This window comes from Littorina saxatilis, linkage group LG3 (assembly GCF_037325665.1).
Source record: "Littorina saxatilis isolate snail1 linkage group LG3, US_GU_Lsax_2.0, whole genome shotgun sequence".
Taxonomy (NCBI): domain Eukaryota; kingdom Metazoa; phylum Mollusca; class Gastropoda; order Littorinimorpha; family Littorinidae; genus Littorina; species Littorina saxatilis.
Genome location: NC_090247.1, coordinates 28077945 through 28104271, shown reverse-complemented (window position 1 = coordinate 28104271; position 26327 = coordinate 28077945). Strand labels below are relative to the sequence as shown.

General features: G+C 47.7%; 1 protein-coding gene and 1 non-coding gene across 6 annotated transcripts in view; both read left to right on the top strand.

Moving 5' to 3' along the window:
• LOC138962054 (adenylate kinase 9-like) overlaps window positions 1–26327 on the top strand; it is a 74561-nt gene that overhangs the window by 29301 nt on the left and 18933 nt on the right. For all 5 annotated transcript variants that reach the window (XM_070333757.1, XM_070333755.1, XM_070333756.1 and 2 more), the window contains 8 exons: window positions 165–395; window positions 1064–1167; window positions 2733–2828; window positions 4365–4478; window positions 6066–6109; window positions 13992–14172; window positions 19936–20051; window positions 20549–20761. In XM_070333757.1, the coding sequence (XP_070189858.1) occupies window positions 165–395; window positions 1064–1167; window positions 2733–2828; window positions 4365–4478; window positions 6066–6109; window positions 13992–14172; window positions 19936–20051; window positions 20549–20761 (1099 nt within the window). The remainder of the gene's footprint in view (window positions 1–164; window positions 396–1063; window positions 1168–2732; window positions 2829–4364; window positions 4479–6065; window positions 6110–13991; window positions 14173–19935; window positions 20052–20548; window positions 20762–26327) is intronic.
• On the top strand, window positions 22643–22761 carry LOC138963371 (5S ribosomal RNA). Its single transcript, XR_011454832.1, has one exon. It is a non-coding gene; the product is annotated as a 5S ribosomal RNA (ribosomal RNA).

The window sequence follows — 26327 nt, the reverse complement described above, 5'->3', positions numbered from 1 at the left end:
TAGAGAAAGTTGAAACACTTTAGTTACAAGTACACTGGTCCGTTTCTAAATATTGTCAGTTTCTGAATATCTGTCTGCCAGTCAACAATTATAACCAGTCTTAGACAACCAAGCATGCTACAGACCAACCTCAACATCATCACTTGTATGTTTTCTCTTCTTAGCAACGGCGGCTGGATCCTGGATAACTTCCCCAGCACGCGAGACCTGTGGAACGCCTGTGTAGAGAAGAACCTGCTGCCCGACGACGTCGTCACGCTCAACGACAACAGCGACAACGGCATCTTCCTGGCCAAGCGCTACTACATGATCAACAAGGACACCATCGACGCTCAGATTGCTGACAGACTGCAGAGGGAAGAGGAGGAGAAAAAGCGAAAGGCTGAGGAGAAGAGGTGTGTTGGAGAAGATGTGGATTGATTGTGTGTGTGTGTTTGAGATGATGGGCACCATATTCGACGCTCAGATTGCTGAGAGACTGAAGAGGGAAGTGCAAGAGGATAAAGCGCAGCGCTGAAAAGAAGAGGAGAAGATGTGGATTGATTGTGTGTGTGTTTGAGATGATGGGCACCATATTCGACGCTCAGATTGCTGAGAGACTGAAGAGGGAAGTGCAAGAGGATAAAGCGCAGCGCTGAAAAGAAGAGGAGAAGATGTGGATTGATTGTGTGTGTGTTGGTGTGTGTGTTTGTCTGTGTGTTTAAGGTGATGGTAAGTGTGGACACCATATTCGACACTCCGATCGCAGAGAGACTGCAGAGGGAAGAGGAAGAGAGAAAGTGAAAGGCTGAGGAGAAGACGTGTGTCGGAGAAGAAGGGGAGAGGAGGGTGGGAGATAAAGTGTGTGCATGCGTGCGTGCATGTGAATGAAGGTTTTCTTTCTCATATGTTTTATGCATTACGAGCAACACCGGCTCATCTCCAGGTAGAAGAGAAATATCTTCGTTGTTGGGACAAATGAGAGATTGTGATTACAAATATGCTAGTTGTTTGGGGTGCAAACAGTTGAATGCATACAATTTGTAAACCAATAACCCAATGGCTGTTTTACATTGGTTTTCAGGCAACGGGAAGAGGAGGAGAAGAAGAGAGCCGAGGAAGAAGCACGTCTGGCTGCGGAGGAAGAGAGGCGCAGACGCATCGAGGATGGAGAGGAGTTGCCTGATGGTGAGTGTTGTCAGGATCCTGTGTAATCCTCATTCAGGAGTTTTCCTGGCAAGGATGTTACGCATGCACACACACACAGAGGGGAACATTGACACTGGCAGACACAGATAAACATAGATGAATGTAGACAAACATGAACACAGAAAGACACAAGCGTACATTAAAACAAGTCGCGTAAGGCGAAAATACAACATTTAGTCAAGTAGCTGTCGAACTCACAGAATGAAACTGAACGCAATGCAACGCAGCAAGACTGTATAATCGTAGCATCGTCAGTCCACCGCGCACGGCAAAGGCAGTGAAATTGACAGGAAGAGCGGGGTAGTACTTGCGCTGAGAAGGATAGCACGCTTTTCTGTACCTCTCTTTGTTTTAACTTTCTGAGCGTGTTTTTAATCCAAACATATCATATCTATATGTTTTTGGAATCAGGAACCGACAAGGAATAAGATGAAAGTGTTTTTAAATTGATTTCAAAAATTTAATTTTGATAATAATTTTTATATATTTAATTTTCAGAGCTTGTTTTTAATCCGAATATAACATATTTATATGTTTTTGGAATCAGCAAATGATGGAGAATAAGATGAACGTAAATTTGGATCGTTTTAGAAAAAAATAATTTTTTTTACAATTTTCAGATTTTTAATGACCAAAGTCATTAATTAATTTTTAAGCCACCAAGCTGAAATGCAATACCGAAGTCCGGGCTTCGTCGAAGACTACTTGACCAAAATTTCAACCAATTTGGTTGAAAAATGAGAGCGTGACAGTGCTGCCTCAACTTTCACGAAAAGCCGGATATGACGTCATCAAAGACATTTATCAAAAAAAGGAAAAAAAACGTTCGGGGATATCATACCCAGGAACTCTCATGTCAAATTTCATAAAGATCGGTCCAGTAGTTTGGTCTGAATCGCTCTACACGCACGCACACACGCACGCACACACGCACACACACTTATACACCACGACCCTCGTTTCGATTCCCCCTCGATGATTAAAACATTTAGTCAAAACTTGACTAAATGTAAAAAGAGAGATAGGTGCACACATGTTGACAGACAGACGGATTCATGCATGCAAACTTTCATGCACGCATGCACTCACACATGCGTGCAATATGCATGCATACACAGACGCACACTCACACACAGAGACAAACTTGCCTGAACGTATACATGTGTAATAATATGTGCACATACACAGACACACAGAGACACACCGGCACACTCCCAGATACACACACTCACGCACACACACTTAAGTGCGCTCACATGCACATACAAGTGCACAAACACGCATGCATGCACAAATGCACGCACACACATGCCTGCATGCACACGCACACACACACACACACACACACACACACACACACACACACACACACACACACACACACACACACACACACACTTACACTTACACTTTTCAAAATACGATAGGTTCCAAATCCTTAATTCTCACAGATGCAAAAAACAAAAATCACCGGCTACACAAATGTTTTGGTCACACCTTCATCACCTAAATTAATCCAACACATGTGGTTGCTATGGTTACAGAGGATGAAGAGGGTACATTAGGCGGAGAGGGAGTGGAGACAGCAGACTTAGAGGAGAAGGAGGAAGAGAAAGATTCTCAGGACACCGAAGCCAAAGGTAAAGAAACTTTGGTGTCTTGGATTGCTGTGCGGTGTGTGTGTGTGTTGTGGTTGTACTACTGTGTTAGACTAGCATGAGCGTTTGGTGTTGTTGCTTTTAAGTTTTAACTCAGTATTTAAAGTTTTGGTACTTTTATATCGTACATGTAGTAGGATTTCCAGCACAGTTGTATGAATCAAGAAAAATGTCTCTATCTTTAGGCACACATGAATATAGTCGGAAAGTTCGTTTGACATTATGTTGGAGTATACATTTATGACAAGTTGTGAATGACACTTTTGATAAACATAGTTATGTTTGCTGAATGATGCTTTAATCTTTGGAACATGGCAGGAATGCAAACAGATTTGTGCTTAGAGGGCTTCATTCAGTAACTGGTATCTTTACATTTGAATTAAACAGGAGAAAGTAAGAGCAGAATTTGACTGACATGATGCGTCAGTGTCGTTGTTTGACAGCTTACAGAGCTTTGATATAGATGTCGTCAGTTTCTCAGTATTGCTATTTTGAAGCTCACTGATGACTTTTGTGAGATAATTTACTGCTGATAAGCTTTTTAGAGTCTATGGCTTCTGAAGATAATTATTGTGAATTATTTTACCAAAGTGTCAGTGAAGAGAGAGAAGTCTTGCTGCTAGAAGATATGTGATTCGAGGAATGATGATCGAGAGGCTTGAAGTGTTTTTCAATGCAGAGTTGCATGGTTTGAGCTTATAGTGTAACTGAGTTATAGGTTACCTTATTGTTAGTAGACACTTTGAAGGCAACTAAAGAAGCTTAGAAAATTAAGTTCCTTGCAAAGACCCCCATTGTCACCCGCTCATCTCCTTTTACCCCTCTGCTCCCAACCCCAACCTCGTTTTCTCTGAATGCAGTTTATGCATGATGCTAATGCTCCCTGCACTTTCCTACATGCTTTTGTCGAGAAATTATTGAAAAATACTGATGAATGGTTTACAGTATTAGAGACATGCATATGTGCATTCTAAAATTGCAGACTTTGGAAAATATTGGCTGCATATATATGGCTTACATCAGAAAGTAGAATTAGAAAAAAAATGAACTTGTAAAGATTAGCATAATACGTATGTATGGCTTACATTAGCCGTACAAGGCCGTTAGAAAAAGTGCTAACCAACAAATTGGCGTACTTAAAAGACATGCATCAGAAATTGTAGACTAACTAGACTACATAATCTACATTTTGTTTTTTTAGTCCAGATTGCACTAGAGAGAAGTTTTCAGTTTAGTATGTATGAGATTTAGACTAGATTGCATGATATTGCATTTTTTTAAAATATATATGCAAACCTAGTTAGTTGTCAGCACATGTGTATGTCTGTTGTGCCAGTTTAAGGACCTCACCAGAGAGGGCATGTGTTGTTTTCTTGACGTTGTTTTTGGTTTTGGTGTGCGTGTAACATATTTCTTTTGCACTAGCACTTGCTTTGTCAAATTGTGTGTGTGCATGTGTGTTTGTGGCTGTAATTGCAGAAACTAGCACTGACATTGTTTCTGACACTGTTACTGCAGAAGCACCGGTGGAAACTGTAGCCCCAGAAGCACTAGCTGTGGATGGTCTTAGTGCACCCACTGGTGAATCACCTGTTCCCAGTGCTGTGTCTGAAGATGGCACTAAACCAGAAGGTGGGCGATGCATGCACCCATAGTCGAAGGCACAGGCCTTCATTTGTAAACAATTCTACTCTCCATCTCAAATCCGGCCAAAATTTTGCATGGGATAAGAACATCCGTCTACTTGGAGGCATACCCAAAAGCCTGTTTGCTCTCTGTGCAGAATTGGCAATTTTTGATGAATTGGTTCATCTTTTTAAAGCATGCAATCTGTGAAATCAATTTATCAAAGAATTCTCTGAGCAGAAAGCAGTCAGGATGTTGAATTTTGGTATGTGTTCAAGCGCAGCAAAGTTCTTATCCAATGTAGAAGCCTCACGGCCAGACCAGAGATAGTGAGCTGAACGGGAGGGACGGTGCCTTTAAGCTCATGTCAGACTGGAGTGATTTAAATCTTAATCGCGTGTCTTGATCAGCGGCCAAATGCTTGAATTGACTATTATTTTAATCCATGATGGTTTCATGATCATTCAGTGGATTCCAGTTGATTGTTTTCAGGTCAACATGTAAGACAGCCTTATCAACTAATGTGGTCTTAAAATTGACTTGTCCAAATGTTCTTTAATGGGACAACATGGATAAATCACCACAGTGTAATATGCGCTTTAGACTAAAAGTGTTTGGCGAATTGCTGCTTGAGTGAAATGTCAAATAAAGGTTGATACTTTTTCTCTGTGGGTGTTTGGATGATTTTTGTTTTTGAGGATTCCACTGTAATTCAATACTCATTAGATTTAGACTAAGTTTGGCTAGATAAGGTTTTGCATAAGTAGAAAACTTAGAACACATAAGACATCACATTAAACTATTTATAAATCACTCTCAAGTTGGATCGATGTACATTAAATGAAGAGGTCAGAAGAGGAATAGTTATATAGTCTAATAGAAGTGGTTTAAGTTGTTGAATAATCAAACAATACCATCAAGCAAATTTAACATGGGTTAGCATCATTTTCATGTGGATATTATTTTGCTTCAGGCTTGTTAAACTGAATTAAAAATAACATGCAATTGTGACGGAATCTTTTGGTACAATTTTTGCCAGAACATTTAAGATCAGCATGATGTGAAAAATGCGGATACACTGTACTGTGAAACATATCTGGCAACACTGTTTGATATTTCAGTTAGTTTTAAGAGATTGCCCACTGATACTAGTCTGGAATTTCACAAAACTAAACTCAGTGCAAAGCAAAGGTCAACTTACCTCAGAATATAGGTGAAGAAAAGTTAACATAGAAGCTTTTATGATGGGTTAAATAGATGTAGTGTATGTGAAATTTAATGAGCTTTTTTTAAGCTGATTTATGTATAGATGAATCATTAATTACTATTGTTATACATTAGTAGTTAATAATGTAGTCAGTGGATACTCTATTGTATTAATTGTTAGTGTTATGCATTAGTATGTAATTAATTTAATGTATTCAATAGTATTATACTCTGATAGTTAAGACATGTAGTTAGTGCTTTACATTGCTTAATACATGTAGAAAGTGTACACATTGCTTAATTAATATATGTATAGTTATAAAGTTAATACTGTTATGTATGAAGAATTATGTATGGAGAATTAATTATCTCTCTGTGATTTGACAGATGAAGGGTCGCTTATGGAAGAATCTGGTCCACCATCAGATGAAGTAAGTTGATATTTGTGTTTGTATGTTTTGTTTTTATAAGTGCCTTTTGTATTTTGTTCATTCACTTTGGTAGACATTATTAAATTACATATCTTAACCCAACTCACATATAGCAATTTACTTCAGTGCTAGAACGCTGCATCGCATCACCTTGGTAACAAGGGAGGCAACTCTAAAAAAAGAGCTACCTTGACCCATAAACAGGACAAAGTCACGTGACTTCCTGACCTTGCCGCCATATTGTAATCATTCTCTACTCAGCGCTCCGTGGCTACGGACGTTTTTTGCTTCGCTTAGGCTTTTCAGCCTTTCGTCTGACTTTTCCTTGGGTCAGACTTCTCCTTGGTTATCCTTGCACGTCTCTCTTCTCTTACTTTGTGTTTGGGGTGAGCATTTTTGCATATTTTTGTCGTTTTTGCTTGACTTAGGTCGGTTCTGCACTTAGAAAATTTTTACACGCTTTCGTCCGCCATGTCGGATAGCGGTAAGAAGAAAAGTTCTAAGCAAGTGGCGGAGCCTTCTCCTGTTAAGAAGCCTTCTCGTAAGTCGAAGGGCTCTTCTAGTCAAGCTGTTGTGAAGGTGTAAAACCCTTCGTCCAAACATTCTTTTGATGTTAAGATTGACATGCCTAAATCTCTCTCCATGCCTATTCTGCCTTCAGAATCTGTACCGGTTGCTTCCGGTTCTATCTCTGTCAGTGATAAACAAGATGTTTCCGCTATTCTCCGCTCTTTGAGCGCACAGGTTTCCTCCCTTTCAGCAGAGCTTTCGTCGACTAGGGCAGAATTTTTGTCTTTGCCTCTGGGTGTCGGCGATACGCGTTCCCTGGCCAGGGTACGTGTCCCTCCCTCGGCTACAGTGACGTCGGCCGATGTGCATGCTGCATTCGATGCGGGCGACGGAGTCTCTCTTCTGCGTACTCAGGCCTCGGCTGGTGTTCGGCCTGACTATGTTCAGGGTATTTATCCTTCGTCAGTAGCTGGGTTCTCCGGCCAACGCGAAGGGCGTATCCTGGAGGAAGTAGCTCCACCCGATGGCCGGGCAAGGAGTGAAAGTTCCGATCCCCTGGCTACGCTGTTCCGCTCGCGCGGTAGGCTGGTACAGGGTAGGAGCCCAGATACGCGTTCGGTCTTGGATCGAACAGGGGATTTGCTACCGTCGGCAGCCTTCGCATTGTACGAGGCCAGATCGTCACAGCATTCCTCGCTTCCGCCCGGGGGGCAGGAAGCAGTCCCTAGGGGGGCACCGCTTGGGTATAAAATCCCTCGGGTGTCTTCCTTTTCGGTTGATGCTTCGCCTGGCTATCACAGCCACGGCGGTAGTGTACTTCCGGGTTGCACGGAAGTGCGGGACTATGATTCAGAATTCGGTGCTTCCGCTCAGGAGGATGAAGACACCAACTTCCGTGTACCGTCCAAGCTTCCGCTAGCGTTGGGTTTTGCAGCGGAAGTTGCCTCACGGTATTTTGAGGAAGGTGTGGCAACAGTGTCAGGTTTGTCTGCCCTACCTCCTTCCGCCTTGGGAGATTTTCACTCAGAGAAAGACGTGAAACAGCAGTTCCGTTTCCGAGAGTCTCCCTCGGTGGCTTACGAGTTGTCCAGAGTGCTGTCTGGTGGGCAATCTGGTAGTGCTCGCACAGTTCCTCTGTTGACGGCGCACAGTCAGGCCCCGGATTCAGCACAGCCCTGGCTCGCTTCTGCGAGCCTCTCCACGCCATTGCCTCATGGTACGGCGAAGAGATTTGGACTTCCGGCCAACCCAGTTAACCTCATTCAGTCGTTTGCCTTGCCGCGCGCTACGCTTCCGGTCACTCCGGAACTAGCAGCTCTTCGGCAAGATGGCTTAGCAGGGACAGGGCCATTCCTTATACGGAGTACGCCCTCTTGTCTCTGGAGGAAACGGGCAGGCGTTTGTTGGAGCTTTCCTCTCTCTCGGAGACGTTGCAAAGATCTCTTTCTAGATCGATCGCTTCGTCTCTTGACCCTTTTCAGTTTCGTGACGATGCTGTGGTTAAGGATGTCACGACTCTGTTAGCCACTTTGGCTAAGGTGTCTTCTGAACAAATGAGTTTGTCAGCGCGCCTTTACGCTCATTCCGTTCACGCTCGCAGGTCTGCGTTCCTCACGAGTTCTAGGATTCAAGACAAAGTTACCATTGAGTCTCTGAAGTCTTCTCCTTTTGTTGAGGGTTCTCTGCTGGGGCAGCCGTTCTTTGATGCTCTCCGTAAGGAGACGCAAGAGACATGGCCATAGCACAGATTGCTCACCATGGTCTTTCCCACCAGAACAAAAGTCAGGGTCCTCCTAAGTCTCAGACCTCTTCGTCGAATAGGGGCAAGGCGCAGCGACAAGGCTCTTCTTCTCGGGGCAGGGGTGGTGGTGCCCCTTATCCGAAGAAGGGTCCGTCGTTCGGGAAATCTCGGGGGTCGGGGCGCAAGCCCCACCCCCAATGATGCTCCCCCGAACCACTCGTTCCCACAGCCCCCACCCCTTTGGTGGCGGGCGGCCCCTCCCGGGCCCTGCTAGGCTGGTTGCAGTCAGTAAACAGCCAGTGGATTGTGGGCATCGTGCGTTCGGGGTTCAGGCTACTCTGGTTGGACGGCAAGGCTCCGTTAACGAGAGTACCCCCCTCTTTTCAGTTTCCCAGAAAACAGGAGGCTCAAGTGGCCATTCAGGGGGAGGTTGCGTCTCTGCTGGAGAAGCAAGCAATAGAGGAGGTGTTGGATCGCAATTCCCCGGGCTTCTACGGGAGAATTTTTGTTGTTCCGAAAGCCTCAGGCGCCTGGCGCCCAGTCTTGGACCTGTCTCCTCTGAACAAATACCTCAGAGTGGCAAAGTTTACTATGGAGACTCCGGCGTCGGTAAGAGACGCACTCAGACAGGGAGATTGGGTGACGTCAATAGACTTAACAGACGGTTATTTTCACATACTCATTCACCCTGCGGACAGGAAGTGGCTGAGATTTCTGTGGGGAGAACAGGTGTTTCAATTCCGAGCTCTCCCGTTCGGGTTATCTCTTGCCCCGTGGATCTTCACAATGGTCGTGCGTCAGCTTTGTGCCCTGGTCAGGCAAAAAGGGGTGCGTTTACGAGCTTATCTAGACGATTGGCTCATCCTCAATCAGGATTTGGAGGCTTGCAGAGCCCATACCCAGTTGGTCCTCAGTCAAGCTCTGGACCTGGGATTTTCAGTAAACCTGGTGAAGTCAGAACTCACGCCTTCACAGGTGTTTACGTATCTCGGCATGACTTTCAACACAGTCGATTGGTCGGTCCGCCCTTCTCAGAGAAGGGTGGACAAGCTTCAGGACCTGGTGAGATCTCTGACCCTGAGGAAGAAAGCGCCTGTGCGCGTTCTAGCTTCCCTGCTCGGTCAGATGGAATCTATGGCTTCCCTTGTGCCCCTAGGCAGGGTACACAAACGACCATTTCAGGCGGCTCTGAGTTCGGTGTGGAGGCCTTCTCTTCAAGGCTGGCAGACAGCAGTCTTGTTGGAAGGGTGGTTTCTACACACGACGAGGCAGTGGCTACTCCCGTGTATTTCACAGGGAGTCCCAATCTCTCTTCCTCTACCGGACAAAGATCTGTTTACAGATGCGTCCATGGAGGGCTGGGGTGCTCACCTCTCTGTTCACACTGCTTCAGGTCTGTGGAACATGACACAAAGCAGCTGGCACATCAATGCGCTGGAGCTGGAGGCTGTTTTTCTGGGTCTCCAGTCTTTTCTGTCGCTGGTCATGGACAAACATGTTCGGGTACGCACAGACAACACTACTGTAGCGGCCTACATCAACCGGCAGGGCGGATCTCGGTCTCTCACTCGGTCTGTCAAGGCCTGTCAGATTCTGATCTGGTGCAGTCAGCATCGCATTTTGTTGTCGGCAAAATACCTCCCAGGCAGTCTCAATGTCTTAGCGGACTCGCTCAGCCGCTCGTCCAGTGTCATACACACAGAGTGGACTCTGACTCACCAAGCGCTTCAGCGTCTGTGGTTACGTGTCGACAAACCCATGGTCGACTTGTTTGCGACCAGATTTTCTCGCAGGCTGGCGGTCTTTGTCTCTGATGGCCTATGCGTTCCCGCCTTTCAAACTCTTGAGCAAGGTTCTGAGGAAGGCGGAGACAGAACAGCCTTACCTGGTGTTGGTAGCCCCTTGGTGGCCCAGCCAACAATGGCTTCCCGATCTTCTTCGTCTCGCGGACAGTCCTCCCATTCCTCTAGACGTCAAAAAGGAAGAACTGGTTCAGCCAAGATCGGGAGTACATCACGAGAACCCCCAATCACTGAGGCTTCACGCGTGGATACTGTTAGGGTCGCTCTGCGACGCTCAGGCGCCTCAGATTCCACATTAGAATTTGTACAGAAAACCCACAGAGTTTCCACTGGCTCGGTATATTCCTCCCACTGGTCAGCTTGGGTAAAGTGGTGTTCCGGGAATGGTGTTAATCCTACTTCTCTTTGGTCCATGCAGGTTGCCAATCACCTTTCTTGGTTGGCTGCTCAGGGCATATCTCCTTCTTCCTTGCGTGTTCGGCGATCTGCTATTTCGTCTACGTTAAAACAGTTAGGACATTGCATTAACCTAGGCGGTGTCATTGCTAGTGTCCTCAAGGGCGCAGCTATAGGTTCCTCGAGATCAAAGTCTCCTTTACCCTCTTGGGATCTGTTTTTGGTTCTTAAATTTCTTGCCTCACAGGATTTTGAGCCTTTGCAATCGGCAAGTTTAGCTAACTTGACTCGCAAAGCTTTGTTTTTGGTGTTGTTAGCTACAGCGGTTCCTCTCATGAACGGACACCCTTGGGCCATAGCAAAACTGTCCGTACATTGCAGGTGTCCGGTCACGGGAGGGGTGACCACACCACCCCCTCCCCCAATCACGCACACAGGACACACAAACAACAGGATTCAGGCAGGGGAATTGTCCGCCGAATGGCGGATTTCCGCCGAATTTTTTTTTTGTTCCGCCAAAAAAGCAAAAGCACCGGTTACTTTTGCCTTTGCGCAAAAGCCCGCGAAAACTTTCCGTACTTTGTTCACGCACTGCTACCGCCCGCCTCAGTTACTTGAACTTTCATGTTTGAAAGTAAACCAGATTGCACAGATTGTGTTACAAGTTACATTTTCCTGTTTGTCTCAACAGATCAATTTTTTAACAAATTTGAACCATATAATACATGTATATATTTTTTTTCTTAAAAAAAAGCAAAAATTAGTACTAAAAACTCTGATTCTAAAAACAGAATTTAATGGCAAACTTGGAGCTCAGATGACCGGCACCAGATTGCACCATCTGGGTTCTTTGGAGAATTTTTTTCCGGGGGGGCATGCCCCCGGACCCCCCTAGTAAGGCTAGGCGCTTCGCGCCGTCGACTTGACGCTTGCGTCTTCAGTTATACATTTTCAGCCTTTTTTACAATTTTCAATTCCCATGCCTGAGGATTGAGTCTATGCTAATCACTTCTTGTGGCTACTAAACAATAACAATAAACTCCTAATACTTCTTTAAACGTTCTGTAAAAATGATGTGTATGAAAAGTGTTGAAAAGAAGAGATAAAATAAATCCTCAAGGCAGTGAACACACTCACCATGCACTGACATACGAAAGCAGCCACACAAACACAGCACAGAGGAGCGTGTGCAGATGCTTTGCAAGAATAAGCTTGAAAACCAGTTTGAATAAATAGCAGCAGATAGAGCTGCATGTCATAATCATGTAATTTATTTTCTTCTTGTCTGGCTTTATTGACTGCATGCCGATCATGTGGCATGGCAGTGACTTTTCACTCTTCAGTCGGAAATACACTGTACATAACACAGCTCCCACTCTCCCTCACTAATGCCTACCCCAAGCCGTGACAACTGATGCTTGGAAATTGTGTGGAAGAGTACACCTCTCTATTTCTCTCCAATGCTCTTCCTGCTGACATGCAATGACACCGGACACCCCACAGAGTTTTGCCAGCTACCCCTCCACCCCCCTCCCCCTCCCTCTCTCTTACTCCCTCCAGCCATGTACTGTTTTGGGCTGTGTCAGAGAGGCCAGCTGCACTGTTCACTCAGAGCAAAACCAGTTGACTGTGTCGTAACTTTTGACAAAGCAAGACAACTGAAGGGTTCACAGATTAGGCAACCGACTCACTGGTCAAGGCTGAGGGGGAACAAGAGTATCTTGTCAATGAAAGAGGTTACACACAGACACACGATGCTGTCACAGAACTGTGGCTGGTTTTTCACTCTCTTTTGCTCAGGACCTTCATCGACTGTGGTTTCTGTTGTTTACGTCCAACAGACAAGAATAAAGAGCACAGTGCAGTTTCATGTTGGCATCTTCGCATGTACTCCACTCCTGACCAAAACTACACCCCCTCCAGATGGGTACACGTGCACTCAAGTTATCAGTGACTGTCATCACGCCATTGCGGCTGTGATCTTTGTACCAAGAGCCGGACTGCTCTGTTATTGATTTTGTTGTGGTGAAAATTTGACGATGGTCTGTCCGTACATTGGAGGTATGACCTGCTGTTGGGACCGAAAATGAGTGTCCGCGTCCACGTTTTGCAGGTGTCCGTTTAAGGGGGGGCAAATATAGAAGGAAAACACTCCGTGCCGAGCAAATGTGTTCGTACATGTGAGGTGTCCGCTCATGCCGGGGGCCGTACATTGCAGGGACTGCTGTACTGCCCGTAGAGGCAGTGAGGTGCATGCCCTTTTAGGTCTGTCTAAAGACATTTCTCTTGAAAGCGATGGTTCACTTACTTTAAGATTCAGACCGGAATTTCTTGCTAAGAATCAAAAGCCTGGTCTAGCCTCCCCCATCGTTCAGATCCCTCCCTTAAGTCGGGTTCTTGCTCCAGAAGACCCGGACCTGGTTTACTGTCCAGTTATTTGGCTCGCACAGCGCCCATCAGGTCTAGACATCAAAAATTGCTCTTTATCTCCATGAACACGATAAGGAGTAAGGACGTGTCTCGGGTAACCTTGGCTAGATGGATTGCTACGCTGATTAAGCAAGCGTACGCATGGTGGCACAGACAGGAGGGGGTTGGACATGCTGTCCTTCCTCTGACTTCTGCAAGAACACATGAAGCCAGGGCGTGGGCCTCTTCGCTGGCAGTTCTTCGCTCAGGAAGGCTGGCGGAAGTCCTCGATGCTGCATACTGGAGATCACAGGACATCTTTATCAACTTCTACCTGCGGGATGTTGCCAGTACGCGACAGGACGGCAGTAATTCCCTGCCAGCCCTGGTAGCGGCGGGCCAAGTCTTGCCTGCTGTTTGAAGTGAGTGTTTTTTCCCACCACCTTTATTAGCAATCTGCTATATGTGAGTTGGGTTAAGATGTAATTTAATCGAAAATTTTAGTAGTAAATTTTCATTTGATTAATATACTTACCCAACTCACATAGTTAATTCCCTCCCACCTTCCCCGCTAGTGGGGTTGTTCTAAAAAAAAGAGGGAAGTTTTTCTGCGCCTTCGTGCGAATGATTACAATATGGCGGCAAGGTCAGGAAGTCACATGACTTTGTCCTGTTTATGGGTCAAGGTAGCTCTTTTTTTTAAGAGTTGCCTCCCTTGTTACCAAGGTGATGCGATGCAGCGTTCTAGCACTAGACTGAAGTAAATTGCTATATGTGAGTTGGGTAAGTATATTAATCAAATGAAAATTTACTACTAAAATTTTCGATTTACGTATCTCCATTCCTTTTGGGAATCTGTATGCACACACAAACAAACAGACAAACCCAGAGGCAGGTTAACAGATGCATGCATATAGGTACACACGGGTCCCACCTAAACATACTTATCAAAGCTCAAGCTCTTTCACTTCTACTTTTCTTTTCTCACTCTTTTAACCACAAAAGTCTGTGGTTTTTTTTACAGATTAAGATTCCAGACGGACCGGAGATGGAGCCGTTTTACCGACTGCGACAGGAGTACGAGAAAGAGCTCACAAACGTTAGCTCCACCATTACGGGCAGCACGGCCATTGAACCCATCATCCTTGACATTGACCCCAAGAAAGTGGAGGAGCTGCTAGAGGAAACTGTCACTGCCATTGAAAGTAAGTACAGTGGACCCCCCCTCCCCCTCATTTTAAGACTTAAAAATCCGAGAAAATAAAGTCTGAAAAAGGAGGCAGTTTCATAATTTGGGCAAATTTACAGAGGTTAATTTGTTAACCAGAAATCTGAACAAGTCACGTGAAGTGATATAAAAAAATTTAGTCAAGCTGTCGGCATCAAAGTAGCAGATTAACGCCAAAAAACAGTCAACGCCGAGACTATATTCAGATAGTCTCGACTAACCACATCGAAAAACAGAGACGGGTCACGCTCGTGACCGCGTATAGCGCACGAACGCAGTACTTACTTAAACCTATTTTCTGTAATTGTGAGCACATTTTTATAGTAAACATGACATATGTATATGTTTTGAATTCAGGATAAATTGAGGAATACGATTCAATCATTTTTAAATCTGTTAGTGAAAATTTGATTTTAATGACAACTTTAATGAGCAAACTAATTAACAAATTTTTACACTGCCAAGCTGAAATTCAATCCCATAGTCCGGACGTCATCGAAGATTGCTTGACCAAACTTTCAATCAATTTGATTAAAAAATGAGGGCGTAACAGTGCTGCCTCAACTTTCACAAAAAGCCGGATATGACGTCATCAAAGACATTTATCGAAAAAATGAAAAAAAATGTCTGGGGATTTCATACCCAGGAACTCTCATGTGAAATTTCATGAAGATCGGTCCAGTAGTTTTCTGTGAATCGCTCTACACACACGCACACACACACACACACATACACCGCACCCTCGTCTCGATTCCTCGTCTATGTTAAAACATTTAGGCAAAACCTGACTAAATGTAAAAAGCAAGGTCGTAAAAGGGAGGACGTCTTAAATTTGGAGTAGGGATGGGGTTTCAGGGAAGGGAGTGGGAAGGGGGGGTGGGGGCTTCAGTGTACAGATGTTGTGTCGTCTTTGCCTATTGCGAAGACATCTGCAATAATCGAAAATTTCAGTAATACATTTTCATTTGATTAATATACTTACCCAACTCACATATAGCAATTTACTTCAGTTTAGTGCTAGGACGCTGTACTACGCATCACCTTTGTAACAAGGGAGGCAATTCTAAAAAAAGAACGACCCTGACCTATAAACAGGACAGACGGAGGCTGCCTTCCTACTTGTGCCGCCATCTTGAATCATTCCCACGGAAGCGGAGAAAAACACCTTCTTTTTTTTTTTAGAAAATTCTGGTAGCGGAGTAGGCGGGAGGGAATTAACGATGTGAGTTGGGTAAGTATATTAATCAAATGAAAATTTATTACTGAAATTTTCGATAAAATTACATATCTTATCCCAACTCACATATAGCAGATTGCTAATGTAGGTGGTGGGATACTCACTCTATGAGCTAGGCAATAATTTGCCCTGCTGCTACCATTGCTGGTAGCGCATTGGAACCGTCCTGTCGCGCCGGAAATGTCGCGCAGGTAGAGGTTGATAGAGACGTCCTCCGATCTCCAGTAGGCGGAGTCAAGGACTTCAGATAATCTTCCCGATTTTAGCACCAACTTAGATATGTCCTTATCTACCTTTGTGTTCAAAGACGATAAGGGTAGCTTTTGCTTATGATCTTAAACCCCTTGTATGAGACAGGAAGGAGCATAGTGATCTAACTGGTTAGATTCATAAGAATGGGTCGCCTGCAGCGAGAATCCTATAAAGAGGAAAAACTACGACCATCGGAGATGGTTGTCCTGGCTTCTGATTCTTGGCTAAGAAGTCTGGCCGGAAACGGAGTGAGATAGAGAGCCTCTATTGAAAACTACGTCTCCCGGTAAGACGAAGAGTGCGTGAATCTTGCTACCTCTGCGTGCTGTAGCTAGGAGTAAAAGGGAGATCCTTTCGCGCGTAAGGTTTATGAAGGCTTGCGGACTGTAGCGGTTCGAAATCTGTGGAGGTAGAAACTCCGGAACCAAAAGACTCGGACTTGTCTTGCTGTGACCTTTTGGTATTGAACCCTATCTAGCATATGTGTGCCTGCCCCTGATCTGGTTGTCATGTTGCGTGTATTTTGTGTGATGAAATCCCCATTGTTTGGTTTAGGCATACTGGTAACGTTCACACTGGCTCATTGTGGTTGGTCTAGTTGTTCTTTAATCACGTAGAGAGAAAGGTGAAAACTGTGGGCAAAACAAAACCACATATAAGCCCTTACAGAATTTCAACTATTAACTTAAACACATATTCAACACATATTTCTTGCTTATAAACTGAAGAGTAAACAGGGTAGAGCGAATGAAAAAAGAAAAGAAGAGAGAGAAACATGAAAGACACAGAGAATGAGAAAGAAGGCGAGAAAGAGCGGAGACGGAGAGAAGTAGAAGTAAACAAGGAAACAAAAGAAGGAAGAGAGAGAGAGAGAGAGAGAGAGAGAGAGAGAGAGAGAGAGAGAGAGAGAGAGAGAGAGAGAGAGAGAGAGAGAGAGAGAGAGAGAGAGAGAGAGAGAGAGAGATAGAAGTAAACAAGGAAACAAAAGAAGGAAGAGAGAGAGAGAGAGAGAGAGAGAGAGACAGAGACAGAGATAGAGAGAGAGAGATAGAGATAGAAGTAAACAAGGAAACAAAAGAAGGAAGAGAGAGATAGAGAGAGAGAGAGAGAGAGAGAGAGAGAGAGAGAGAGAGAGAGAGAGAGAGAAAACCGAACAGACCGACAGACGGAGAGAAAGAGGGACGGACACACCAATAAAAGAAGACAAAGTCAGACAGACAAATAGAATGGAGAGAAAGAACGAAAAATGGAAGAATCCATGAGCATACACAACATCAGGTAATACAAGATTTCTTAGACATACAAAAATAGCTTTCCCTTACCGTATTCCAGGTTCACACAACACCATCACAACACAACCTCCTCAGTGGAAGGACATAGGACGACAAAGTAACACCCAAAACTGACTAACATCAACACCTTCGAACTCACAAAACTGAATTATAGTTCACCGTATAACTGCAAAGCACACGCAAAAACACGTTCTCATGAAACACTAAACAAACAAACAGCTTCACGAGACTGCTTGATCAAGGCTGACCTCGCAAAGCTGAGACGCAAAACACACACACACACAAAAACGAAAGTAAGGGACGTTTCACGAGCAACAAACAACAAACTTGTCCACATGTCATGAATCACTTAAACAATACAACTGAATACAAAAAAGAGAGTTCAAAAACCTGATTTAAAAAAGAGGCCCTGCACGGGCAGGCACAATATGGTCTCTGTGAAAAAAGACCTGTCATCTTATAATGCGAGCTAAGTAAGTCACACTGACAAGATTAGGGAGAAGCATTGCCTAATTCAAGTAAGGCCTAGAACTAGGTCCATGTTCTATCTCGCACAGCCTGGACGTAGCCCAGGGTAGAACTGTCCAAGTTACAAACACGCCCCCCCCCCCCCCCCCCCCTCTTTCCCTTTCAGCCTTATCTCAAAAGGCTAATGAGTGAGGAGGAAGGCCCCGTTTGCGAGAGTGTGACAGAATGTCACTGGTCTTTTTCAAAGAAAAGGCAGAAGTTCTGAGAGGAAAACAAGCACCAGAGAAGACAACCGTTGTCCTCAATGACAATGGCTAAGGGAGTGGTATCAGTGAGAACTATAGACCCATGTCCCTACAAGCTGGCTTGAAATAAAGAGGGCGAACTTCTGTTAACCAGACATGTAGCCCTCGCGGGAGCGAAGTACTGCTGAATTTGAGTTTGAGTAAACAACAGTACGATAGATGAAGCCGTAAGGCCGCAGCTTGAAAGATAAAAGATTGCCTCCAGGCCCGTGTTCAAAACGGTCACCAATCCCGGTAGTAACCGAGACCGATGCCGCTTAACCTCGGTGGTCGGAACGAGACCATGATGCGGCCTTTTGCTGTAAAAACGAGAAAGTCTATGCCGTGGCTGCAAAGAGGCGGGTATACTTTCCCTGTTGCAAAAGCAGGGGTGAAAAGTCGGGAGTATTGAAAACCTGATTGCCTGCTAGTTCTGTGTTAATCCAGCCCGCAACTGGGAAAGGCACGTCCGGGTATCAGTAACCTGATCCGCTCTCAAACCATGTTCCTATCGATCCCCGTTCCGAGGGAGGGGTGCGTGAGCGTCTTATGAGTTTTCAGTTTCCCGATGACTGTATGGCTAGAGGCATTACGTGGAGTTAGTTCTGAAACCTTGAGAAGATATCTTCAAGGTAAGAGAACTGGTTTAGGGATAGAGAAGGCCTCTATTTTGCAAGGTAATCCGAACCGTAGTCCTGCACATCCGTGCATGCCGGAATTCCGCTACCACACTGACTGCTATTGTCTGGTGAAGCGCTAACCGGAAGACACCCGCATTGGGGAGCTTGTATGGTAACCGGAAGTTGGTGTCTTCTTCTTCTTGAGCGGAAGCACCAAAATCCTAACCGTAGTCCTGCACTTCCGTGCATGCCAGAAGTCCGCTACCACACTGACTGCTATAGTCTGGTGAAGCGTTAACCGGAAGGGAAGACACCCGAGGGATTTCAGACCCACGTGATGCTTCCCTAAAGACTGCTTCCTTCCCCCAGGGGAACGCTGTGTCAAGCCGGCTTTTGTACAATGGGGCTGCTGACGGTAGCGAATCTCTCGTTTGGTCAAAAGACCAAACGCGCATTTGGGTCCCTACCCTGCACCATCCGCCCGCGCTCGCGGAACGAAGTAGCCAGGGAATCGGAACTTTTGCTCACTGCCCGGCAACCGGGGAGAGGTACTTTCTCCAAATGTCGCACTTCACTTTGGCCGGAGAACCCGGTTACTAATAAAGAATAAATACCTTGTGTACGATCTGACCGACTGTAAGAAGAGGCCTGAGTAAGCCGAGGAAAACCTCCGTCACCAGCATCTTGGGCGGCGTGGACATCAGCTGAAGTCACGGTGGCCGAGGGAGGTGCACGCAACTTAGCCAAGGAACGAGCATCGCCAACTCCAGCCGGCAAGGAAAGGAACTCAGCCCTCGTGGAAGAAAACTCTGCTGAAAGAGAGTTCATTTGCGCACTCAAAGAGAGGAGTAACGCAGAAACATCATGCTTTTCGTTAGCTGAGTTAGAGCTAGCTGTAACCGGTACAATCTCTGAAGGCAGAGCCTGCATGGAGGGTGACTTTGGCAAATCGATAGTGACATCAAACGAATTTCTAGACGAAGGGTCTAAAACCTTAACTATCGCCTGAACTGGAAGAACCTTTAGCCTTCCTAGAGGGTTTCTTAACCGAAGAAAGTTCGGCGGAAACCTGCTTAGAACTCTTCTTTTTGCCACTGTCCGACATTACGGACGAAAGTGTACAAAAATTTAAGTAAACAAGACCAACTGTGTCAAAACAATAAAACGTCAAAAGTTTGGAAAGGGCTCACCCAAAACACAGTCAGAGAGTAGAAGGATGTGAAGAAAGAACCAAGGTGAAGTCTGTCTAAAGCTCAGACCAGACGAAAGGCTGAAAAGCCTGAGCGTAGCAGAAACACGTCCGCAAGACACGGACGCTGGAGAGAGAATGATTCAAGATGGCGGCACAAGTAGGAAGGCAGCCTCGGTCTGGCCTATGTCTTGTTTATAGGTCAGGGTCGTTTTTTTTTTTAGAATTGCCTCCCTTGTTACCAAGGTGATGCATAGTACAGCGTCCTAGCACTAAACTGAAGTAAATTGCTATATGTGAGTTGGGATAAGATATGTAATTTAATGCTAGTTGCGCTGCTATGCTTGCATATTTTGGCATACACATTGATCAACAATTTTGGTGTTGTTCTGTTTCAGAGAGTCTGACATACCAGGCGTGGGAGAACTCTGGGATGGATATGGACGAGGAAGAGGAGGACATGGAGGCTGATGCTGCTGAGGAAGAGGAGGAGGAAGAGGAGGCTGAACACGAGGTATGAGAGAGATGTATTGGGGGCCTAGGAGCTCAGTTGGTAGAGCACTGGACTTAATGTCATCTGCTTCACAAGATTATATGAGCCAAAAGACACATTTCTGCATGTTCCACATCCAGACAATAAAGTTAAATTCATTTGAATTGAATTTGGGTCGGACGGACATAAATCGTTACTTATTTATTTGCAGAATAGAGACTGTATCCATATGTCCCGCCCTCATTGTGGAACGTAAAGGATCTTAGTCATTCTGCCAGAAGTGCAGGTGGCTGATTACAGCTGAATAGGCACTCTGATCTGGGTAATGCCACTCTGTCGCTGCTAGCTTTGCACAGTGACTTTTCCATAGGTTTCTACTGGGTTCCAAGTATTTGCGTGAAAATGAGAGTTTAGTTACATATTTTATTTAAGCCCGACATCAAAACTGTGCAGATTTCAAGAATGTGCACAATTTTACTTCAATTCAAAATGTCATCTGTGAAATGATATGTCCACAGGAGGAGGACCCGAGCCGAAACAAAAAAAAGCCCCTGGGAGAAAGCAAATTCTTCTGCCCAGTGGCGCTCAAGGAGACGGGTATTCTGTATCCCGGCAACCCAGAGATCGCTGCGCGCTACAGGGAGAAGGTGTTCTACCTTTCCAGCAACGAGGCCAGGGACAGGTTCATCGCCAACCCCCAGTCTTACCTGCCCAAGGATAAACCCCTGGATGTAAGGAAGAGAGAATGTGAAAATAGATTGTACAATTGACCCTGTCTAGAATGACCACTCGAGGGACCAACTTAAAGTCCTTGTTACTGACAGGTGCTTGCTGTGGAAAGATGGATTATATTTGGAATAAAATCTGTGTGGATCTTTTTGGATGGTCGTTGTGGGCAGGTGGTCGTTATCAAGAGGTGGTCGTTATCAAGAGGTGGTCGCCAAGGCAGGCTCGACTGTATTTTCAAGACATCTAAATCTCTTTTGCGTGTATGCCTACAGTTTACATCCGATGACTATAATTGAGTGGTATTGTCAGGATAATAGAGTACTGCACTGTAGAGGGAGGGGTAACCGCTAGGTGTAGTTTCTGTCTGGAGATTGAAGCCATGCAGGTGTAAGTTTTGTTGACAAGTACAAAAGAAATGTCAGCAACCAAACTTGATATCGCTTACAGTAAGACCGGTGTCACAAACTGAAAACTCTGCTGAACAATCCCTCTCAATGCGGTCGATGCGCATGCGCCAATCTTGGACTTAAAAATTGCGACCCTTTGACCGAACGAACCATGGGTTAGGGTAAGGGTTAGGGTTAGGTTGTTCACGACCTGATTAATCTCCCCATGTTTGCGCATGCGCATTGACCGCATTGAGAGGGATTGCTCAGGCAGAGTTTTCAGTTCGTGACACCGGTCTACATCCATTCGTGTCCTCCTTCTTGTGTCTAACTACATTTCTTTTGATGAATTAGAATTTGTAAGGCACTATTTTTGGTTGAAAAAATGTAGTTTTGAAGATGATGAATTTGTAGGGGGTGGGGCTTTTAGAGCAAATTAAGTCATGATACGAAGGAACAGCTAGAGTAGTCCTGTTTGCCGTTATTAACTGTTATACAGATCAGCAGGTCAATATAACACTTACCTCGACAGTACTATTCTTGCACATTATCTATTATAGGCCGAAAAAATTGGACAAAACGCTGAGTGGGTACAATTATCTCCCATAACCATGCGCCACCGTGGATCCCAAGCACTGTCCGAGTGCTTCCCCCTTACAGGATGTAGGTGGCGCGTCCTCTTTCTTTTTTCGCGCGTGTCAGACCGGCTGTGTTTCTGCTACGCTCCCGGATTATTTTGGACTAAGAGGCTTCTTTTCTGTGTGGACTATCACCTGTTGGATTATTGTGTGTTATTCCACTTCTGGCTTGAGGCTACGTTGTGTTTCCTTCAACTTGTGCCTCCGTTTTTGTGTGGCGGACTCGGCGTGCCTCCCGTCCTACTTCGTGGTGACCGGTCGTCTGCTTCTCGTTTCGCCGCATTCACTTGAGTATTGACCTAAATTTTCTTTGAATTTTGTTAATTCTCGGTCTTTAAGGGTACGTACAGGGCGAGGTAGGATGTCTCGTCCTGTTTTGGGCTCTGGTTCTACGGAACCAGAGTCTGCCGGGGGCAACCCTTCTCCGGGCGCCCAGCGTCATGTTTTACGCACGGAGAAGGGGATCTTTCGGCGCTCCGACTCTCCCTCCCCAAACGCTTTGCGTTTGCGGCGAGGGAGGGCGGAGAAAGCCTGTTTGAGCAAGCTCAATGCGAGCTTGCTCAAACAGGCTGGGCTTGAGCCTGGGACTTCGGGCGGGGCTGCGCCGTCGAAGGTTCGGGGAAGGTCGAGGGGAAAGAAAAAGCTTCTTTCTCCTTCTCCTTCAGTGGAACAGGCTTCCCCCCCTTCGACGCCGTTGTCCGGCCCTCAGTCTCAGGCTTCAGCTCCTCCCGGTTTCAAGCCTGGGGGGAAGGTTTCCTTCTCCTCCCTGGCTCGAATCCGGGGGCAGGTCGATTCCCAACCCTCTTTGGGGGTTGGTGAATCCGATCTAGGGGCTACTGGAGAGACTCAGGTTTTGACAGCCAACGGCCATACCACGTTGAAAACACCGGTTCTCGTCCGACCACCGAAGTTAAGCAACGTCGGGCCCGGTTAGTACTTGGATGGGTGACCGCCTGGGAACACCGGGTGCAGTTGGCATTAAAATCTTCCTTTTCCGGTGCCTCTCCTGTGCCCTCCTCGGTTTCCACCGCTGTGGAAGCCAGGAGGGACACGGGTCCTCCTCTGAACTCCCTCGCTGGGTCGTCTGCTGCTGTTTCGACAGTAGTTTCGGCCTCCTGGGGGGGGAGATCGGAGGAGATGACGGGGTCTCTGAATTCCCTCCCCGCTGGGGTTGGGATGCGAATTGACCCCGTTCAGGGCGGTCCTGTGGGGGCAGGGGTTTCAGGCTTCGTGCCTACGACCACTGCTACTACGGTTCCCTCTGACGTCCGTGTGACTGGTGGCTGTCCCTCTTGATAAGACGCTCCGGCCGACTAGTTACTGGACGTGGAGGTGTTCGACAGAACGTGGTACTTCTGTCGAATGGTCAGGGCGACGGGAACATTGTTTCTGTTGCTCAGACCGACACCTCCGACCGGACCGTCTTGACCCCACGCCATTCCTTAGCGTCTGGTGTTCGGGTGACGGATGGTCCGGACCAAGGGTCCGGAACGTTCCAGGCTTACGGGTCGGGATCGAACCGGACCCACGGGTCCCGACTGGACTTGACCTCCGGGTTTGGTCCGGACGGGACCCATGGTACGGGACCGTACCGGACCTTAGGGTCCGGTGCGGGACAGTACCTCTGGCCCTTGCCGGACCCCCGGACCTACGGGTCCGGATGGTACGGTACGGGACCAGTGGTTCGGTCGGGACCGGACCACCCGACCACCTCTGTTGGTCTGGGTAGTCTGGCACCGAACCGGAACACACCGGACCACCGGACCTACGGGTCCGGATGGTACGGTACCGGACCAGTGGTCCGGTCGGGGCCGGACCACTCGACCACCTCTGTTGGTCCGGGTGGTCTGGCACCGAACCGGACCATGCCGGACCTACGGGTCCGGATGGTACGGTATGTCCACGTCCGACCGAGCCACCCGAACACTTCTGTGGGTACGGATGGTTCGGTACCGAACGGGACCTCCGGATGCTACGGGACCGGACCGAACCTACGGGTTCGGATGGTCCGGTACCGGACCAGTGGTCCGGTCCGAACCGGACCACCCGACCACCTCTGTTGGTCCGGATGGTCTGTCACCGAACCGGACCATACCGGACCACCGGACCTACGGGTCCGGATGGTACGGTAGGTCCACGTCCGGACCGAACCACCCGAACACTTCTGTGGGTACGGATGGTTCGGTGCCGTACGGGACCTCCGGATGGTACGGGACCGGACCACAGGACCGGAACACCGGACCACCCTATCGGATCGGTCCGGACCACCCGACCACCTCTGTTGGTCCGGATGGTCTGGCACCGAACCGGACCTACGGGTCCGGATGGTACGGTATGTCCACGTCCGGACCGAGCCACCCGAACACTTCTGTGGGTACGGGTGGTTCGGTGCCGAACGGGACCTCCGGATGGTACGGGACCGGACCGGACCTACGGGTCCGGATGGTCCGGTACTGGACCGGTGGTCCGGTCCGGACCGGACCACCCGACCACCTCTGTTGGTCCGGATGGTCTGGCACCGGACCATACCGGACCACCGGACTTACGGGTCCGGATGGTGTGTCCACGTCCGGACCGAACCACCCGAACACTTCTGTGGGTACGGATGGTTCGGTGCCGAACGGGACCTCCGGATGGTACGGGACCGGACCGGAACACCGGACCGGAACACCGGACCACCCTACCGGACCGGTCCGCCCGACCACCTCTGTTGGTCCGGATGGTCTGGCACCGAACCGGACCTACGGGTCTGGATGGTACGGTACGTCCACGCCCGGACCGAGCCACCCGAACACTTCTGTGCGTACGGATGGTTCGGTGCCGAACAGGACCTCCGGATGGTACCGGACCTACGGGTCCGGACCTACGGGTCCGGATGGCCCGGTGCCGGACCACCCGACCACCTCTGTTGGTCTGGATGGTCTGGCACCGAACCGGACCATACCGGACCACGGGTCCGGATGGTACGGTATGTCCACGTCCGGACCTAACCACCCGAACACTTCTGTGGGTACGATGGTTCGGTGCCGAACGGGACCTCCGGATGGTCCGGCACCGGACCGGAACACCGGACCACCCTACCGGACCGGATCGGCACCCCCGACCGGACCGGACCATTTCTTTTCTGATCAGACCCGATGGGTTCCTGTTCAGTCTATAAATAGCGGGGGTTCGTTGGCTGGGCTGACCCAACAGTCGCAGGGTTGTTGTTTTTCTCCCCCTTCGGCTGCTGGAGACGTTTCGTCTTTGGGGCAGGGGTCTTCGCGGCCTCTTGCTTCTGTGGGCGTTTCTTCACAGCCTGCTTCATCGCTTTCGGCTCTTCCCCCTCAAGCTCCCTACACTCCTGCTTTTGAGGAGTTGTCGGGAAGTGAAGAGGAGAGTGAGTCGGAGGACGATAGGGAGGAGGATCAGGGTCGCCCTGAGGTTAACACTGATCCTCTACCCTTGCCGGTTTCTGATGGAACTTCCGAAGCTATGCTTCGTACTTTCCAACAGTACATGACAGACATCACGCGGCGTCTTGACGTCACGGATGCCTCTCTTAAGCGTCTGTCGTCTAGTGTTGACACACAGGACCTGGACCCGGGGTCTGAGGACGAGAGGCAGGAGGCTCGTCCTCGCACAGCTAGAAGGACGTTTGAACAGTTTCAGGACGTCCTTCCCTGAGACGCCCTCTCGTCCTTTGAGTCCGCTTCGGCCCGGGCGCGGGAGGCTCACGCCGCGTCTGCCGGCGGCTCGTTTTATGAACGATCCGTCCGCCGGCAATTCGCGTTCCACCCTAGTCTTAGTGCCACGGTGGAAGCGGCAGCACATCGCCTGAGGAGTACAGATTCACGTGCAAACGCGACCTATGTTCCTCGGGAGGACGCGGGTTCAGTGCCATGCTTTCCTTCGGGAGGCGCACCTCCACTGTTTCCTCGTGTCCAATCTGTTTCGTCCCTCCCTTTTCCCTTTGACTCTCGAACTCTCCCTTTCCAGACTTCGAGTGTTTAGGGTGGGGCTGACGGTGATGTGTTCGTTGGGGAGGTGCCTTCGGTCAAGAAGGTGGAACTGAGCTCTGCTTCGTTCCACAATCTTGAGGCCACCGTTTCTTTCACAGTCGAGGCCCAATCACAGGCCTTGACATGGATGAGCACGCTGTCCACACTGTTGGACCCTCCCGATCGGGCAGAGTCCGATTCCACTCGGGTCCTTGACACGGTTCGAGTGGATCGGGCTTTGCATGCCGTGCGATCGTGCGTGACGTCTGCGGCAGAATTGGCCATTGGAACACGGGTCCACTTTATTGGCCCTGTTCCGTGATCATTTTCTGCCTACTTCTATAGTGCCTCCGGATATGAGGAAGAGTCTGAGGAACACGTTTCCTCAGCCTTCTTCCCTCTTTCATCCGGACACTGTTCGTTCTGTGGTGGAGTCCACACGCCAGAGGAACACTGATTCTCTGATGGTTGGCCTCGCTGCTTCGGCGACGGCGGCGGGGAGTAAGAGAAGTGCTACAGTCACCTCCAGCTCCCAGCCTCAGAAGAAGAAGAAGAAGAGGAAGC